We start from the raw sequence: 20610 nt of genomic DNA on the forward strand, positions 1-20610 counted from the left end.
ACCAGGGAGGAGCCAAATCTTCATTAGCATATTGATGTCATATATCCATTCCAGTTAGACTTGTGGCTATTTACTACATGAGACCTTGGAGGTACTGATGAGGTTGAGTACTTGGTGTTTTGCTGTTGGAAGGATGCTGTGTTGATGTGTTGTAGGAGGCTAGTTAATAGGACATGTCAGAAGGGGCTGTCATTAAAAAATAAATCTTATCTAGCAGAATAGGTTGGTGAAATTAATATATCATGTTACATGTTTATTAGTTAATGCATGCAAACCTAGATGTCATTTAGCTGCGTATGGTGCCGTAGGGTAAGTACAGAAACTAATCACACATTTAAGAGTCTGTGTTGTTTCTGCTAGCCATATTCTTTTGATTAGTGGATATCTGTCATAGTGAAGAGCATCTGCTTCACAGACACTGCTGCTCTCGCGTGTTGATTTTTATACCTACTTAGTCCTTCCCTTGTCTTTCTTTGGTTAAAGAAATAAAGAAGCATGTTAAAAATAAATAAACAAATTATAGCTGCATATGTTAAAATAGTTACCAGAACACAATGCATGTATTTGCAGGGTTTTTTTTCAAACTGTGCTCCTGCTGCCTTCTGCAGAACCAAAGATGATTCACTTCCTGCTTCATTAAGTAATATGAAATACAATTTATCATGTTCTCAGACAAGAAGAAGAAACAAACAGATCTTATCTAGCCAGATTTACTGTGCAGTAACTTATGTAGTAAAGGAAAATAATAAGAAATACGTAATCATCTTGTTGTTTATTATGCACGCTAAATCAATTAAGCCAACTATACAGAAAACAGACACCGGTGCTTTATGCTCTCATCATTCTGTTTAATGGTTTAGTTTTTTTCTTACATTCATGTGATTCCAGCTCATGTGACACTCATAAAAGCATTTAGTTTATCTGTACTTCTAGACCTAACAATACTTTGCTGCTGACTGGATCTTGACAATTGATCTCTGCCTGTTTTCTCTGTCTCTCTCCCCCTCTTTCTCCCTCCGTCTGTTTTTGTACATAGGCGTGAGTGGTCTGCCATCACCTACATTTATGCTGCACCATGTGTGGTCTGTCTTCCCAGAGATAATGGCTAGTCTTGTTTTTCACTAATTTGTTTTAATTCTTCTGTGGTGGGAGTATCTTCAGGGTGGTATATTTATGACTAATACGTATTGTCATGATAGTCAGTGCCCTCTGACAGTGCAAAAAAAAAAAAAAAGGAAAGCGTACTTTCTTTTAATAGTACAAATAAATACAAAATGTTCAGTCTCTTAAATGATCTATATTTGGTCTTGCCATATTAGTGTATTTCAGTTAAAGGGGTCTGAAGCATTTCAAGGAAATTATGAACAGACTTTTTTTCCTACCCTAAAATGTCATGATTTACAGATGTCCTCATCCATGATTTCTGGGTGCCCAGATCAAAATGTTTCTTTCAGTTTTAGGAATTGGAGTAGGTAATTACAGAAACAGTGAACTAACTAAGCAACCTCTTGCACCACTGTAGAAAATGACTGAGTATACTGTAGATAAATGTTATCTACATGGAAGACTGGAGGAGGAGAGAGGGAGGAATGCAAAATTTAGTGGTGCATCATTTCGTCTGTCTCCAGTTCAGCAATGCTCATCAGTGTGTACAGTACATGTAAGTGTGTGTGTATGTATGTGTGTGTGTGTGTGTGTGTGTGTGTGTGTGTGTGTGTGCCTTTGAGTATATTTGCATGCACTTGCGTGCGTTTGCATGGTTGTGTGTGCATGTGTGTGTGACTGTGCACACATAATGTGAGTGTGTGCTTGCAGGGGTGGGTGCACACGTGTGGTCAAATTTAAAGTGAGGTAATGATTGGGCAGTTGATGCTAAAAGTAGTATGTGCTCCAGGTAAACCACACAGCATGCATTTACATTCACTAAGAGACTTGTTGGCATTTTAATTTCTTCTGTTTTTCTCTAACTGCCATGCACTGTCAAAGTATAAGGAGGGACTGCAGGATGAATAAGCAACCCTTATGTTTATGCTGCTGCTCTGTGTGCAAATAAAAGCATATACTGTGATTACAGGTTAGTCATGCTCAACCAACTGAGACTGCACATTTACTCTATCTGCCGCTGGCCTTCCTCACCTGTTTAGGTTCATCTCTCTCGGCCTTGATAAGTGTCTGCTTGTTTTGCTCCTTTCCACCATCTGAATGGTCTCTTTTCCTTCTTTGACATTGCTCTGTGTTTCCTGCTCTGCCATTTTTCTCTTCCTTCTATTACTTTCTTTCCCTCCACATCGTTGTCTTTGCTCATTCTTCATTACTTCCTACTCCTTGCTGTCCACCTTTTGTTAGACAGACACCAGTGTCTTTGCCCTTTGGGTTTCCACTTTTGTGCTTAAAGCAAGGTGCACTCTAGCATGGTGACTACTCTTTTAATATCATAAGCTTCACCTGAATATGTGGGGACGAAGTGTGAAATGCGTTTTGTCTGGTGCCTTTTTCCACCAGCAGAACAAATTCTTCCTGAACCGCAGCTTCTGTATAGATCATTTCCCTTTCTGTGCTGGATCTTGGCACTGACCAGCCTGCATCTAGGAATATGAGCTCTCTGAGCTCTTCCACCAGACTCATCTTCATTTTGTGCCCCATCTCCAGTGTCTGACACCACTGGGCTCTTCTTCTCCAGCACTGTGTTCAAGTGGGTGAAAGATGACATCCAGCCTCCAGCTTTCTCCACACTCTGCCTAGGCTATGGCTGCCAATGCATTTAGCATTTTCATCCTGCCCTGACTTTCTTTATCTTCTTCCTCTTCCTCTTTCACTTTAAATCTGTCTCATCTCTTACATCATCTCCCACCTATTGCCTTTTCTTTTCCTTTACTGTGTCTCATAAGGATATAAAAGAGATTTGCATACCCCACACCCCTGGTGCCATTTCCCAAGTCTCAGTGATACTGGCAACATCCATGTTGTCAAATTTCAAAATGAACAACAATTTCCCATATTTCCTTGTGGCGCCTGCCTTTGTAGAGCATCAGTTTCCAAGGCCTCTTTTTGCTCCTTATCCTCTTCTTCCTGCTTCATATATTTGATGTCCTAATACATGTTGTACCTTTCAGCACTACTGCTTTTCCTTAGCAAGGTGGGCTATATTCTGTCATGACGTTGTTTCCTAGCCCATATTCCATCTAACTTACCATTCGCTCATACCCACTGCTGCAGTCATGCATTGCAGCCCCTGATTCGTAGTTTCATTGGTGTGCTGAATGAAGGCGTAGTTAAATCCCTAAGGAGAGTCATGGTGCATTCAAGCCTCTGATATATTTGGGCCACTTCTTTGCTCTCCTTGCTAATTCCTGCACTGTATATGTTATCATTTTGTTTGTGCCAGCATGGATTGTGGTCTTAGAGTTTTTCACACCTTTTCTTACTTCCTCTAATAGCCATTTCAGATTGTTCTGCCTCTACCTTCACTATGTTTAACTCATTCAAGCCTATAGCACCTTTTATATGTACTTCCAGTTCACACCCATAGCTTCATATGGTGTGTAGACCTTTTGTGGGTCTGTCAGGCAGTATTAGAAATTCAAAGAGTTAACAAAATGACATTGTTACTCTAGGATGTCCCACAGAAGCGAAATTTATCACTGTTTGTCAGTTATTCATATTTTCATATTTTATGTTCATATTTTCATATCTGAGAACCCTACATGTTACTGAGGGGTGTAGTGTGATATGCTGTGGGGGAAGACAGGAAAGTACATTGTCATTGTCTATTTATATTACACTATACCTGAGATATTGCCAGTTGTGTGTTAGTAATTATGAAAAAACAATATTTAAATGTGTACTTAATACTTCTAAAAAAGTGACTTACAAACTGCTGCATGGCATCTTAGATGTTGTCGAAGAAAACTGTCTTTGTCATTTGCACTGTAAGTTGCACATCTTGAGAGAGATTTATTGTTATTATTTTGTTAGTTATACCGTTGAGCATATGTTTTGATATTTCTGTGTATATTTAAATAAAATACACTCTTAGATGAATATGTTGTTATATGAAAGTTTGTGTGTTTAACAAAAATATTTTAACTATGTCTAGGTTGTATATTTTCTAACATGACAATTTGTGAAAGTTTAGTAAAAATATAATTTGGGGTTTGTCTGCATTATAATATGTTATAATAGTTGTAAAAAGACTATGAATACACAGACTGTTATCACTGTAAAGAATACTTCTTACTGGTAATAGTTGTGAACAACAAAAGCAGTGTTAACATTTGTTTATCTTATGCTTAAGTTTATTTTTTAGAAAATGTTGTAGAATGCAAGGCGTGTATGTAGGTTGCTGGAGGTGTGACATTTTGCACCACATAGGTGTCAATGAGTTAACCTGCCCCGTTCCATGCTCTTGTTGTTCTGAACCCCCTTAGTAGTAGAATAATAAACTGCTGGTACATTGCCATAACCGCTATTGCTAATTCTCCATTCCTGCTTAACCCCTTGATGTCCAGTGATCGATCTGCTACCCTTATCCCCCTCCTGAATTCATGCAGGGCCTTTTAGGGCTATCTACCAGTTCATCTTGTGTTTTTCTCTGTGTTTCTCTCCTGGTTCATTCCATAGTCCTACACCTTCATATATTCCCCTTTTTTGACTTCCTCCTTTCTTGAGTCTCTTGTTTTCCTGCATCAGTTTGCTTCTAGAATAGAACCTCATCCTCCTTTGAACTAACACCATCCTTCCTGTCCCATATACCATTTCCTACTCCACTTGCATCCTGCATTTCTTCTCCAGCTGAGCCTTTTTTGAATCTCTCACCTTCCTATCCTCGTTTTACTTCCATCTATATCCCTTTCCAGTTAGTTATAGTTCCCATTCCTCTCTTCATGTTCACCTACTTGTCACCTATACATTGTACTATTAGACTCCCTCCAATTTGTGCTTGAGCAGACATATTCCTGTACCTGAGGACAGTACAGTACTGTAGTGATGAGTATCATTGCTGCACACTGCGACATACAGATAATACTCTCATTTCATTCTATTCCTGAGTATTGTTGTTACACACTGCTATATACAGAAAATATTCTCATTTCATGTTATTCCTGAGTATCATTGGTACACACTGCTACTTACAGATGATACTCTCATTTCATGTTATTCCTGAGTATCATTGGTACACACTGCTACTTACAGATGATACTCTCATTTCATGCTATTCCTGAGTATCATTGGTACACACTGCTACTTACAGATGATGCTCTCATTTCATTCTATTCCTGAGTATTGTTACTGCATACTGCTACATACAGAAAATATTCTCAGTTCATGTTATTCCTGAGTATCATTGGTACACACTGCTACTTACAGATGATGCTCTCATTTCATGTTGTTCACTAGATTTTGTCCACTATCTCTAAATATTGTCTGAGGTATCAGTACCCTATACATTTTACGTACCCAAAAGTTCAGGTGCAGTGAATTCTAAAATGGTCTGCCAGACTTAAGATAGCACAGTAACAAAACAAATTCTTTCAGCACAGTAACAAAACAAATTCTTTCAGAGGGAACTGATGTCATCCTGACTGACTATGGCAGCTTTTATCTGATTCTCAGTGTACAGGATCTTTCATTATTCTGTGTTTATTCTGTATTTTTTTACTTTCTTAGCCATGACTGTACTGCTTTGGACAAATGACAAATGATAACGAGACTGTGGCTTTGCTGCTTGCTGGCTGCCTATATACCTAACTGAACAGTCTGCTGCAACATATAGCAGACATAGTCACTGTAGTGACTGCCTGGTTGAAAGATAAAACCTGTCTGGCTCAGACTCCCTATCCGAATTGGACCTGGCAGACCACATAGCAAGAGAAAGTGCCATCATTGGTAAGGAGAAAGTGGCCATGGTACACTAGAAGCAGAGTAGAACACCTGGGGAGATGACATCCCATAACAGGTGAGCACTGCCATCACAGTTTGTTCTGTCAGCTGGAAGTCATACAGTGATTGTTAAAGACAGAGAGGTATGTATTTCACATAACACTGTAGACGTATAATTACTGGATACAGTCAATGTTGTTAAGGAAACTTGTCACTAAAAGAACCTGCATATTACAGGAATACACCACAAAAACATCTCATGCTAGTTATGAGAAAGAATCTGAAGTCAAAGAGTAACAATGTTCCTGCTCATCCTTGCAATCTTGCAAAGAATTGTGGAGTATAATGTTCCTTCTCTCAAAGGACTCAGGGGGATTACCCCTTTCCTTAATGTTCCTTCTCTCAAGGGACTCAGGGGGATTACCCCTTTCCTTAATGTTCCTTCTCTCAAAGGACTCAGGAGGATTACCCCTTTCCTTAATGTTCCTTTTCTTAAAGGACTCAGGGGGATTACCCCTTTCCTTAATATTCCTTCTCTCAAAGGACTCAGGAGGATTACCCCTTTCCTTAATTTTCCTTCTCTCAAAGTACTCAGGAGGATTACCCCTTTCCTTGATGTTCCTTCTTTCAAAGGACTCAGGGGGATTACCCCTTTCCTTAATGTTCCTTCTCTCAAAGGACTCAGGAGGATTACCCCTTTCCTTAATGTTCCTTCTCTCAAAGGACTCAGGAGGATTACCCCTTTCCTTAATGTTCCTTCTCTCAAGGGACTCAGGAGGATTACCCCTTTCTTAATGTTCCTTCTCTCAAAGGACTCAGGAGGATTACCCCTTTCCTTAATGTTCCTTCTCTCAAAGGACTCAGGAGGATTACCCCTTTCCTTAATGTTCCTTCTCTTAAAGGACTCAGGAGGATTACCCCTTTCCTTAATGTTCCTTCTCTCAAAGGACTCAGGAGGATTACCCCTTTCCTTAATGTTCCTTCTCTTAAAGGACTCAGGAGGATTACCCCTTTCCTTAATTTTCCTTCTCTCAAAGTACTCAGGAGGATTACCCCTTTCCTTGATGTTCCTTCTCTCAAAGGACTCAGGAGGATTACCCCTTTCCTTAATGTTCCTTCTCTCAAAGGACTCAGGGGGATTACCCCTTTCCTTAATGTTCCTTCTCTCAAAGGACTCAGGAGGATTACCCCTTTCCTTAATGTTCTTTCTCTCAAAGGATTCAGGAGGATTACCCCTTTCCTTAATGTTCCTTCCCTCAAGGGACTCAGGAGGATTACCCCTTTCTTAATGTTCCTTCTCTCAAAGGACTCGGGGATTACCCCTTCCTTAATGTTCCTTCTCTCAAAGGACTCAGGGGGATTACCCCTTTCCTTAATGTTCCTTGTCTTAAAGGACTCAGGGGGATTACCCCTTTCCTTAATGTTCCTTCTTTCAAAGGACTCAGGAGGATTACCCCTTTCCTTAATGTTCCTTCTCTCAAAGGACTCAGGAGGATTACCCCTTTCCTTACTGTTCCTTGTCTTAAAGGACTCAGGGGGATTACCCCTTTCCTTAATGTTCCTTCTCTCAAAGGACTCAGGGGGATTACCCCTTTCCTTAATGTTCCTTCTCTCAAAGGACTCAGGGGGATTACCCCTTTCCTTAATGTTCCTTGTCTTAAGGACTCAGGGGGGTTACCCCTTTTCTTAATGTTCCTTCTCTCAAAGGACTCATGGGGATTACCCCTTTCCTTAATGTTCCTTCTCTTAAAGGACTCAGGGGGATTACCCCTTTCCTTAATGTTCCTTCTGTCAAAGGACTCAGGAGGATTATCCCTTTCCTCCAAGCTGCAGTGAACTTGAAGCTGACTATAACAGGAGCTACTTGGGCACTTGAGCATAGTCCCTTGCATAGCAAGTGTGGAATGAGGGCTTTGCCCAATTTAAAAAACAAAACAAACAAAAAACAGTTTTAGTATTTTGTTGTGATGATATTGTGACTGAACAAAATCAGAACATTCAGAAATAAAGGAGATTGAAAGCAATATATGCCTCTTTATTAATGAATAAAAGTGACACTGCACATTGCAGAAGATGCCAACCACAGTGGATTAAAAACAAATTGATCAATGGGTATATGATACTCCATTGTTGGCAAAGATGCTTATTTCCTAGCATGGACTTCCTGGGAAGTCTTCAGAGTTAAAATCTCTGAAGTTTAACATGCAGGACAATAGCTTCATTTAACAAGTTCATACTCTTTGGGAGGGGAGAGGGGAGATGTAGGCAATGAGGAGCAGATAAACGGAGTGAGAGTCCGACAGACTATGAAGAGTACATATTCACAAGCTATGGCAGTCTAGGAGAAAATATCATTATACATTTCATTGTAGCTGGAGATGCAGATATGATAGATGCTCATGATGCTGCCTGCATCATCCCAGATGAAAAGCACCACCATTCTAATTTTGACATGAAGGTTTGTGCAGTTAAGAATCATAGTTTTAAACTGAAATGTCCTCAACAGCTAATAGCTTGTATACTATGGCTAAAATATTACTAAATGTGCATCAGGACCTGTAGGCATACTGGTGGAGTAATAATAACTATTATAATAATAACTAGAATAATACTCATATATCTAAGTGGCAAGATAGGGCCCTCTAAGATGTATAAGTCACACCCGAGAGCCGTATTTAGGTAGGACAAGCAGGCATCTTAACCCACAGATGATTTGAAGCCTTTAGAAAACTTTAGGCAAAGCTGGGGTCTAAAAAAGAAAGTTAGGAAAGACTCAATTCAGCAGTGCTGCAGAGGCAGGAGTGAGGGAAACAGTTGTTACATTTGTTTTCCAGTTTTTAATGACGCTATTGAGAACATTTATTATACAATGTGAAAGGACATGGAGTAACACATTTCATAAATGTAATCAATGCTAAAGCAGTATAATGAATACGATCTAATAAATTTATGCTTGTCATACAGCATTCTGTTACATGACAGAAGTTATTCAGGTAAGCTTTTTCAGAAAAATCTTGAAATGCTTTCTTTTCATCTTACATAACAATGCTAGCTCCCTTATCATTTCACAGGTATTAACCTCTTCTAATTTCTTTGACCCACTCACCCAAGAACACAATTTTGCTTTCTTTCCTAACTAGAACTTTTATTTTACAAGGGGAATGACTGCAAGTAACATGTTACAATGAAAAACACACTGCAATTAAACAAGTAGGCAGTATAAGGAAAACTAAAAGAAATGTGCGTTCCTCGTGCAGTATGTGTCAAGTAAAGACCAGGAGCATCATAAGATTTGTGTCTTTTAATCTTTTTCATAGAAGCCACAATCCATATGCATTACTTATTCGATATTTTTATGTTAATTTCAATGAAACAATGTTTACTGTGCTTCTGCTTAGAAGAGTAAACAAACTAGCGTCTCTTGGAGAGTTATAGGAATTAGAAGGATATTTGCATTTTTATTTGAGTGGAAAAGGAAATATTTCAAAGTTTGTTTTTTTTTTCTGAGAAAGTTCACCTGACCAACCTATGCCATAGGATTGATCTTAATACGCGAAAGGAAGAATCCTTGGTTTGCATTCTTCATGTTTTTATTTTTTTGATTATTTGTATTTTTATTGACATCTGCTGTTTTTAGTCCTTTTCTGTACATACTAAAAGTTCTGGTCAGGAGAAAGTGCAGTTGTGAATTGCTGTATCCCATAGTAGCTGATGTTTGAATGATTACTGCTTTGGTTGTCTTAGCTAAACAGGTTATATCCTGCACAGGCCCTAACGGCCATCTACCTCCAGGGCTTAAAGACAACTTCCATGCATCCAGACCATTGGCAGCTTGAGCAGGTCTGTAGAAAATCAACGCATTTGTGCACCAAGTCCTTCAGAGCTTTCAAATGAAAGATGGATGTTAGAGATCTGAAAGCAAATAATGCTAGGTGAACCAAAAGTCAGCGTAAACACCCTGGCAACAAAAATATAGAAGAGTAGGGGGGGGGGGTGGATGGTGGGAGCAGCTACTGCAACTGTGATCATTTGAGCATCTAATTTAATGGCAAGTTTACTAACACAGCTACACTATGCTCATCATGTGATCACTGCTGCAGTAGCCTTAGGTCTATAGGTAGATTGCTATAGCCAGGAGCCCCTAGAGAATGGTCCCAGCAGAGCCTGTAATAGACCTGGAAAAGGAATCCAGCTTGTAGTGCTTTGTGTAAGTATGCACAGAGGACCAAGTTACTGCCTGTAGATTGCTTCTAGAATCCACTCCTTTTCCAAAAGGCACTAATGAAGCCAAGGCCATGGTAGGATGTGCCTTGACCCTGCCTGGAATTGATTTACTGTGGTGGGTATAACAAAAGGATATAGCATGTGACAATGCTTTGGTGATGGTCTGTTTGACACAAGTTGCCTTTTTTTGTTACTTTCATAAGACATTAATAACTGATCAGTGTTACTGAAGGTTTTAGTAGGTCAAGATAATATTTGATTTGTCTGTGGGCATTCAGCTTAAGAAGAATCCTATCCTCCTCATTTTTAGATTATGAAAAAAAGGCAGGGAGAGAGATAGATTTACGCAAAGTAAATCTGGATACAACATGAGGCATAAAATAAGAATTGCTCTCAAGGAAACAATGTATTTGTGGAAAATGAGATAAGGCTGCTCCACCATGAGGTCTTGCTGATCACTGTTCTCTCAGAAGTTATAGCAATCAACAAAACTGTTTTCCATGTTATTTACCTTAGATTAGCCTGATGATCTGATTCAACTGGAACAAAATTAAATTTTTTTCAACATGAAGTTAAAATATCAATGAGGAGTTACCTGTTTGCTAGGGGGACATGCATATACATATGTATCTATATAGCTATCTATATCTATATATCCATCCATCTATATATATATATATATATATATATATATATATATATATATATATATGTATATATTTGTATATAATTATGTGTCTATGTATGTATATACATGGGAATGCATTCCAAGATGAGGATCTGTGGGCAGACATGCTGAAATGGCTGACAAATAAAGTTTGGTAAAGAGTAAGGAAGGTCAGAAGATAATAACTCGCACAATATTGTACAACCAGAGAAATACTAGCCTTGAAATGGTCCTGGTTCTTATTTTGGCACCAGCTAAAAATGTTAACATTTATTAATATATAATTTAGTTGTAATAGGTGTCTTTGCTTCCATTAATACATGCTCATCTACACAGATAATAGGTGTCTAAAAGGTATTAAAACTCTATTATCCAGGCAGTTAACTGAAGTTGTTTCAAGTTGGGTGTCTCAAACAGCTCCTGATGAGTAGCTTCAGTATGTGAGGAAGCTTGTAGTAATTGCTGTTGTCAAGAAAGGGAAACCACTACTGCCCAGGCCAGAATGAAGTCACCACAATGACCCTGGGAGAGTTCTTCTGAATCTTCAAAAAGACCCTGGATATTAGTAGAAAGGGTAGAAAGCCATACAGAACATCCATGTCCAAGGAAATAAAAAATCATTATTTCCCAGGCCTGTTTGCAAGCAATCCTGGAGAATAATTTATCTAGTTGTTTGTTGTGAATGGAGGACAACAGATTTATATGAGGTGTTCCCAACAGTTGGATCAAATCCTGGAAGACTCCTTGATTTAATTTTCATTAATAATGGTCTGTTCTTAACCTGCTAAGCTTGTCTGCCACAATAGTCTACCCTGAGAGCATGTAAAATGCCTGTAGAGTGAGATGGTGCTGGATTGCTATATCCCAGCTCCCATGGTTAATTTGTTCCAAAGGCTCTGCACTTTTTACTCCCATAGGCTTTGCTCCCCAAGCAAAGTCTAAGGCATCTATAATTACAGACAGTGCTGAAACTGGAAGGCAACATGGGAGACCTGGATTCAGTTAAAACTGGTATCTGCATCAAAGCGGTTCTCTTTTTACAAATCCAAAAGCTGGGATCTAGATCGGCAGAGGATGTTGATGTTGGAACTATACAAATTGTAGGTACTATTGAATTTTTCTCATGTGCAGTCTGACTAGAGGAATAATAAGAATCATGGATCCCATGAATCTTAGAATCCTAAGAAATTCCCATACTGAAGACTTAGACCGAGTGGAAAATCTCAGGAATACTTCTAGCTACAGAGTCCTTTTTCCTGTGGAAGAAAGCTCTTTGAACTGAGGTATTTAGGAGACACCTAAAGAAAATAATCCTGTGAGAAGGAGTCAAATAAGACTTTTGGATGTTTTCTGGAAATCTCAGTTTGAGAATCAGCTCTCTTACCCATATGAAAGAAATTGAAAAGTAAGGTGTACAAAACAGTGATGGTACCACTACTGTTATATGGTACAAAAACCTGGGCGATGAAGGCAGTGAAGGAAATTTGAGGTGATTGAGATGAAGTGCTTAAGACAGGTGGTAGAATGCACCCTCTGGAAAATACAAAGAAATTAGGGCATTAGCACAGAAGCCAAAGTAGCTCCAGTTGCAAAGAATGTCTAAAGAGAACTGATTATGTTGTTTCAGGCACATGCAGCATAAAGCAGAAGGCAATTTGGTTGAGAGTAAACAAGGACATCCAGAAAAGAGATAGACGGATTGTATGAGAGAAGACCTATGTCACTCAGATGTAATGGTTAAAGAAGGTAAGAGAGTGGTATTGAGTTTAGAGAGATGGTGACAGTTGATGGGGGTTAATGATAATGATAACTTGAAGTAAAGTAATGCCCGATCTGCTCTGATAAAAACAAGAATTATAGTATGAGAATGAGAAATACGAAGGCCTAGAAATAATAGGAATCAAGTTTTAATACATCATGTGCTGTCAGACTTTAGACAGCAGGTAGACATTTTTACTTAACATCTTTATTAAATCCCATTTTTGACAGTGACAAAGTTACATGTGCATTAATAAAATGGGAAATAACCACAGTTAACAGTTTTCATGCTGTATGTTTATCATGCATTAACTAGATTGTTCATTTCCTGAATTTTCTTAAAACTCACTAAACATTATCCTGTATGTATGTATTGCCATAAATTCCATTTATTTTTGTGTACTTTATTGTTTTGTTTCATTTTATTTATTTATTTTTTGCTTAAATTTATTTTAATTATTTAGAAACTAATGCAGCGCATTCAAAACCCAGAGTACTCCACAACAATGGATGTTGCTCCTGTGATCCTAGCAGCCCATCGTAACAACTATGAGATCCTCACTATGCTGCTGAAACAGGATATCTCCCTACCTCGACCTCATGCCGTGGGCTGTGAGTGTACCCTCTGCAATGCTAAAAATAAGAAGGATAGCCTACGACACTCCAGGTAAAACATGGGTTACATATACTTCCTGTGTTACTGCAGGTAGCCATATTTCTAAAATGTGGTGCACTTGCAGTGGCCTACTGAATGATAAAAAACAAGTAGTATTTTGCAGTTTTAATTTTAACCTAGTTATGTGTATTGGAATTTCAACATTAACATTTTTCAGTCTTTTAAAACAATTGACAGGGCCACCTTTTTAAAATTGCTGCATTTCCTGCTAAATGCCCTTCCCTGTGTGAACTGATTTGCACTAAAAACATCTTATTTTTATTGCTAGATTTGTTTTACTCTGACACAATAATATACTTTTCTCTGACTGTAAAGTGAAATATGCAGTCACTTATTTGTTTGTTGGTTATTCGCTCTGTGTTACTGGAAAACAGAAAAATGATGTATATGCGTGTTAAAAACTTTCTACTACTACCGTATTGAGATAAAATCAGGAAAACATTAAGAATAAAATTGTAGAAAGAAGATAGATGTGTAGAAGTCAGCTCTGAAAGAAGAGGCTCGTTTTCATTTTGAATACATCTAATAAAATATATTTAAGCCATAAACATTTTAAAGCGTTCCTGATATCACTCCCCTACACACAGAAAAGACAGATTTATATGATGTTTTGAATAACCATAAACTGGGAGGTGACCCTGTTAACATAACCAGTGATTTTGCAAGTAAAATGTGATGACAGCCTGACAAAAATGCCACCAAATGTTGCAGGGAGCTAGCACCATTGCACCTAGACGTGATGCTATGAATGCATCACTGCCACCAGTGTGGCACCCAGTTGGCAGAACGTTACCCACTGACATCAGGATGGCTGGCGCTGAAGGGGCTTGAAGCTCATTACTGCCAGCCAAAGGTGAAGTAATAGCAAGAATGCTCATACACATCTGTTTCAATAAGCAGTTTGCAAAGTACAACCTGGTCCCTGGAGCATATGGATAAGTCACTGGATAATTCACTGTTGTCTGGGATGTTTGCTTCTAACCTCCACACCAGTACCGGACTGCACATAGGTCCCTTACAGATCCGAGTCTTTCAGCGAAGCACTCTGTTAGGCCCCTAACTCACTGGTCTCAATGTGAATTGATGCATTTCAGTGTCCTTTAATCCATGGTAGCTGTCTTTTAGACAAAGTATTATTTTCACACACTCAGATGTGTAAGCATGTGATCACGTACAGATGCACACACGCACACACACACATGCACACATATGCACGCACACACACGCACACACACACACACACACACACACACACACACACACACATACACAGGCACGAGCACACACACACACACACACACACACACACACACACACACACACACACACACACACACACACACACACACACACTCACTCACACAAAACTCCAAAGACAAACTGCTAGTATACTCCAATTCCCCACAGCCTTTTTCTGGCACAGAATTACTAGTACCACCCTAGCAAAGTCACAGACTCCCAGTTACCTGCTGCCATTAAATTAAATCAGATATGAAATACAAATAAACCGAAATTGCTCCAACAATGTATAAAACACTCAAATACCAGAAACAAAATAACATATCCAAAGGTATACTGTACTGTTTTTTTAGTACTTTCAGAAGAAGAAGTGAGTGTTACTAAAGACAAATGCACTAAAAACAGAGGAGTTACCTTTTGTTATTTTATTTGTATGTTTATTTTTGTTTTTCAAATATGAAATATAATAGTTAGTATTTCTTTTACTGGTATTTGGCCTTAAGCAGTCTAATGAGATATGTGTGCTGTACATATTGCCAACTAACAGTGTAATTAATGATTTTCCTCTTCTTAGATAAATAGTGCATAAATATAATAAATAAATGCCAATTACAGGTGATCAAATGTAAGTAAATTAACTTTACTTAAATAATAACTAAGATAGTATAAACACAGAATAAAATATGCATAGGTTGGTACACACAGTGAAATCAAATAAAAGGCAACAAAATAAACAGGATGCATAAAGAAAAGCCTAAGTTCCAAATTGTCTAAGTTCCCTGGATATAGTTTACTATAGAAATACTGACCCTTGATAAATTAATAAATCATACACACACATGGTACCACACCATCAAGACATCATCAACATCTTTCAGTATCTTTTATTAATAGCATACAGTTTTATATCATGTTTTTGACCCTTGCCCCCAGTGCCCATGGCATCATCATTCTCTTTCTAGAAAAAGAAGTTAGTTACATTGGTTATTTTATTTGTCATAGCAGCTGCAAAGTTTGTGGATTCACATCCATGTCTGATTTCTGTGAATCTACCCTGGTGTCTGGGTGATATATGAGTCAGTAAGTTTTACATTTTAACTGTTTCATTAACCTGGCATTACATCTGGCTTCACAATTGCTTTTCTTTTAGCCTGGCTTCACAATTACCCTCCCTTAAAACCTCAATTGAGTTTTCTGGAGGTATCCCTCATGAAGCTTGAGAGAAGGATGCAGTCTTTTGGCACATCACTCCATACCTTTTCTAGATAAACCATCTGCATTACTATTAGTGCTACCACTGTGATGTTGGATAGTCATGTTGTAAGGCTGCAAAGGTAAACTCCATGTAAGAAGCTTTCCATTCTGTCCGAATGATCTATGTAGCCATTTTCAGACATTTTAATGGGTTACAGTCTGTAACCACAATGAACTTTCTGCTATACAAGTAGGACTGCAATTTATGCAAAGCACAGACTATATCCATGCACCCCTTCTCTGTGGCTACATAAGATTCCTCTCTGGGTTGAAGTCTGCAGTTCATGTACACAAAAGGGTGTTTTTCTCCCTCTGAGGAAACCTGGCTAAGTACAGCCCCCACCTCATAGTTAGAAGCATCTACCTGTACAATGATTTCTCGACTACAATCAGGACTGACTAATATGAGGGGGCGGGGTCCAATAATGGCTTTCTTGTGCTTTTGAAATGCCTGCTCACTGTCTGGTGTGTAGACAGCCTTATCTGGTCTATTTTTCTGGTAAGGTCTGTAAGGGGAGGAGCTTTCATACTACATTGAGGAACACATTTCCTATAGTACTCTGGTCTTCCTAAAAATGCCCATACCTGTTTCTTGGTAGTAGGGGTGGGTCATGCTTCAGTAGCCTCAACCTTGGTAGACTCTTGCCAAATCTTTTTCCCACCCAGTCTGTGACCCAAATAAGACATCTCTGTTATACTAACCTGAGACTAGTTAGTACAAATAGTTAGCCCTGCCACTTTTAGTCTGGCCAACCCTTCCCTAATATGTTACAAATGTTCTGTCTAGGATCAGTTGCAGATAGCAGTTAACTAAAATGTATGAAGTGACTGGGAAAAACGTGTATGGTTTAGGGAAACCTAAGGAACCATAGTTGAAGCAAGATAAAGAAAAATGTTAATTAAAGCAGAAAGATACATTAAACATGTTAAAAAGCATAGCAAAAACTGAGGAAGAATTCACCAATTCAAGTCAAGAAAGTAAATAAACCTTTTAGTACTGCGGTGGTGGTGCTGCGGTAGCGTTGTCGCCTCCTGTTCTATTCCCAGCTAGAGCGTCTTCTGTGTGGAGACATGCTTGAATGGGGCATACCTTTGTTGAAGGTTGTGCATCAGGGCCGGCAACTTGGCACGTAAAAAATCTACTGCCAATCATTAGCGGACCGGAGTTCCGCTGTGGCGACCCCTAACAGGGAAAAGACGAAAGACACAACAACAGCATTTACAGACAGAGGAATAAAAAAAAATGTTGATGGCTAAGCTACCTAAAATGGATGTTTTATTCAGGAAATGATGCTTGCAAAAGTAGAGTTTCTAAGTTAATACTTACACACTTAACTTAGTTAAGAAATGGAAAATGTTCATGGAGAAAGAGATGAAGAATTTACCAGCATCTGCCTGCACAAGTGTCCAGGATACTGTGGCAGGCCTCATGGATTTTGCAGAATAAATGATTTTGAAAGAATTCTAAAATGTGGTGGGGTCTGATGGAATTCATTAAAAAACTTAAGGGTGAGCCGGTAACACCAATAACTAATCTTTTTATACAGATCATAGCAGGAGGGTAATATTCAGGAAAAAAGCAGATGTGGTTTCACTTCTCAAGACATGAAGGAAAGGAGAGACAGACTGAAAAGCACTGCCATGAAAGTTCAGTCTAATTTGTAAGGAAGTGATGGAATGACTTTTGGAATATCTGAATGCCAGTGGAGCAGATGTCTCAGAGCAGCTTGAATTCACAGCAAGAACTTTGTGAAAACAAATTCAGTAAGTTCTTTGAGTTGGTAGACAGGACAGCAGCCAGAAAGTGGATGTGGGCATTCAATACATATCGGAATAAGAACATTTTAAGTACCCAGTTAAAGAGATATGTACTACATGTGGTGTGACCTTTTTCTTTGGGCAGTTCTCTGCCATGCTAGTGAAGAAGCTGCATGCTTTTATCCAGCTCTTCTGTGTCTATTTACTTAGCACTTGCTATGGGGTAGAGGAGGTACAGAAACAAATACAAATACATCCCATGGATTTTATTTGTCTCTATATTTTCAGTTTGTTAACCAGATGGACAGGCTGGTCAGTTAACCCATTTCCATCACAAACTGGACTCAAAAGAGCACTAAACAGACAGTTATACAGAAATACAAAAACATATTGCACATGACTAAAAACAGGCATGCTTATAAGAAGCACTTGTGAAAAAGATATTGACAGAGTAAAATTACAGAAAATATGCTAGTGGATTATAGCAGGCTAACCAGTATCTCTAAAACAAGAACAGGTAGACTCTTCTAGCAGATGCTGTCTCAGGTCTCAGGTCCAGGTGTTATATTTTCTTCAAAACATATACATTGAGCATCTCAATCAGTCTATTTTATCTATTTATCTTAGATGGAGGAATGGTTTAGTCTGACTGAGAAAGAGATCCTCATTCATAACTACATCTTTTTTGTCTATCTCCTAATCTTGTTCTTGCAATTTGCATTCTGTAGAAGGGGATCATATACCAAATCTTTCCTTTTGCCTCTAACAACTTTACCAGAAGGCAGTTTGTCCCCTCCTCTCCCCATACTCCTTTAGCTGACTCACCTTCTGTTTGCCTAGTTTGACTGTCATCTGTTTTCCTCTTCTTCAGCCTCACACTGTAATCCTTTACTGCAGCTTACTCTGCCACATAGCTCTTAACCTTCCATCTCCAAAATGTACAGCACAGTCTTTCACAATGTGAAATAAATGGGCAAAGTGTGGGACACCCAATAAATGCTGTCAACTTTAACTTGGAAGCTTACAGCATAGCTAACAATTGCTTCTTCATAATAAAAAAAGTTACCACAGCATGGAACATACAATTTTTAACCCTAAAAATGAGGATAACATTCCTCATAATACAGTACATTTGAGACGTATGCTGCACCACATCTGACCCGTTCTTTCTTATTCTTTCTTTCCTAAATACCATCTATCAGGGATTATCACACTCTTTCCTTTTAATCATTATCTCATGTCTTGGCTATCTGATTGATACTGGATTTCTCTATCATTTGTTAATGCTTTCAACTTGGCCTTCTTTCTACCTTGGTATCTGATGATATGTGATGATGTGTTCTTTTTGGAAGTTTACTGTATCAGTCTTGATTTAGTGACCAAAGATTAATAAATGAGGTGAAGAGAAGTAAACCTGTCCATGGTTAACTGAAGGTGTAACTATGAAAAATGGTAATGGAAGAAGGGACATGACAAAACCATCAATTCCATAAAGAGTAAAGAAAACCCAGCTGTACATGTATCAGCACTCACTGTAATCATGTCTGAGTTAACAGTGAAGTGGTATAAATCTCAAGGACCCTTACAAGACAGGGTGCTAGGCTAGATTAATGCTATCTAGCACAAAATGAGTGATGTGGGCAGCACAATGGCTTAATACCAATATCTCTGCCTCAGAGCTCCAGGTTCTGGATTCAGTCCTCACTTCTGGCCACTCTCTATGCTGAGTTTGCATGCTGTCACTGTGTTTGCAAAACATGACAATCAACTGACCACACTAAATTGTATGTGTGCGTGCGCACACGTGTGTTTGTAAATACTGCATTTGCTTTTATGATCTAGGTTGAGGTTGAAAAGGATCTGTAGGCCATCCAATTAACAACTGTTAAATAAAAAACTAGGCAACATGGTGGTGCAGTAGTAGAATCCCTGCCTCACAGCTCCAAGGTCTGGACATCAATCATCACTTCTGATCACTATCTGTATTAAATTTTGCATGTTATCCCTGTAGTTACATGAGTTTTCTTTTTGTAGTCTGGTTTCCTCCCACCTTCAAGAAACCCACTACCCTTGGCCTTGGTCATAACTGTTAAAAGTCTATGGACTAACCCAATGACTCATTCAATTTTTTTTAATAGTAACTAGGATATGGATAAACAATCTAGACAAACTGTTCCACAATGTGGCAGAATGGGGGGAAGAATGTCAGCAAAGCTTTGTCTTAAGGCTGACTTGAAATAAACAAATGAGATTCAAATAAAAATTAAAGCAGATCTGGTAGGTATGCCAAGTTAGTACAAGGTGTCTTTCAATGTACAATGTACAATGTACTTATTGTCAGCATTGTTTGTTTATAATCTGTCTATATTATCTGTGTAACCACATGCCATTAAAGCCAAGCACTAAAAGGCTATTTGAAGTTTTTCATGTGCTTTTATTAATTTGTGGTTGTTGATGATTTGTTCTAATGAGACATTTGCTGGAACACTTTTGCAAATAATGGAAAAGGAAATGCAGGTCAGGATGTCCATCTACGAATTGGCAGCAGACGTATGCCCATTAGGACCTACTCTCTCTCTCTCTCTCTCTCTCTCTATATATATATATATATATATATATATATATATGCAGATTACTCCCTACTTGCATTTGTCTGTCTTGTTGCTCCCATCCTGTTTCCAGCTGTCATTTTTTTCCTCAGTAAAATGTGGATAAAGACATGCTCATCAGCATTTTAAAATCTAAGAATTTTTATCTGCACAGTTTGTCAGTGTTGTCTTCACTGGTACAATTTACATATCAGAAACCCAGAAGTATATTAATCTCATGACCGGGTGCAGATTAAATCAATGAGAAACTTTAAGAAAAAGTTATTTTTAAAAGCGATCTTAACATGGGAGATTAGTGACTGTAATTAACAGGCTTCTGTATTGGAAGAACCGTAAAAAAATTGTCACAACTAAAAGAAAATCTTTTGCAGCAGGATACAGAACTTGAAACTGAGTGGTATGGTATTGCAGGCAGGAACATTTTATACCTCATACTTAACTTGAAGCTGTGAACCTCAGTGCTCGAGACAGTGTGATGCATGTGTTTGGAACTAATAATTAGGCTATGACAGATGTTCAGGATGGCACTGTCCCTCATGCATCTT

The 20610-nt window shown here is 38.5% G+C and overlaps 1 protein-coding gene across 1 annotated transcript in view; it reads left to right on the forward strand.

Moving 5' to 3' along the window:
- Window positions 1-20610, forward strand: part of TRPC1 (transient receptor potential cation channel subfamily C member 1) — a 983394-nt gene that overhangs the window by 267964 nt on the left and 694820 nt on the right. Inside the window, exon 4 of the mRNA XM_044071022.1 lies at window positions 12994-13196. Within this exon, the coding sequence (XP_043926957.1) occupies window positions 12994-13196 (203 nt within the window). The remainder of the gene's footprint in view (window positions 1-12993; window positions 13197-20610) is intronic.

Source organism: Protopterus annectens, chromosome 5.part0 (assembly GCF_019279795.1).
Source record: "Protopterus annectens isolate FY-2018-M chromosome 5.part0, PAN1.0, whole genome shotgun sequence".
Taxonomy (NCBI): Eukaryota; Metazoa; Chordata; order Ceratodontiformes; family Protopteridae; genus Protopterus; species Protopterus annectens.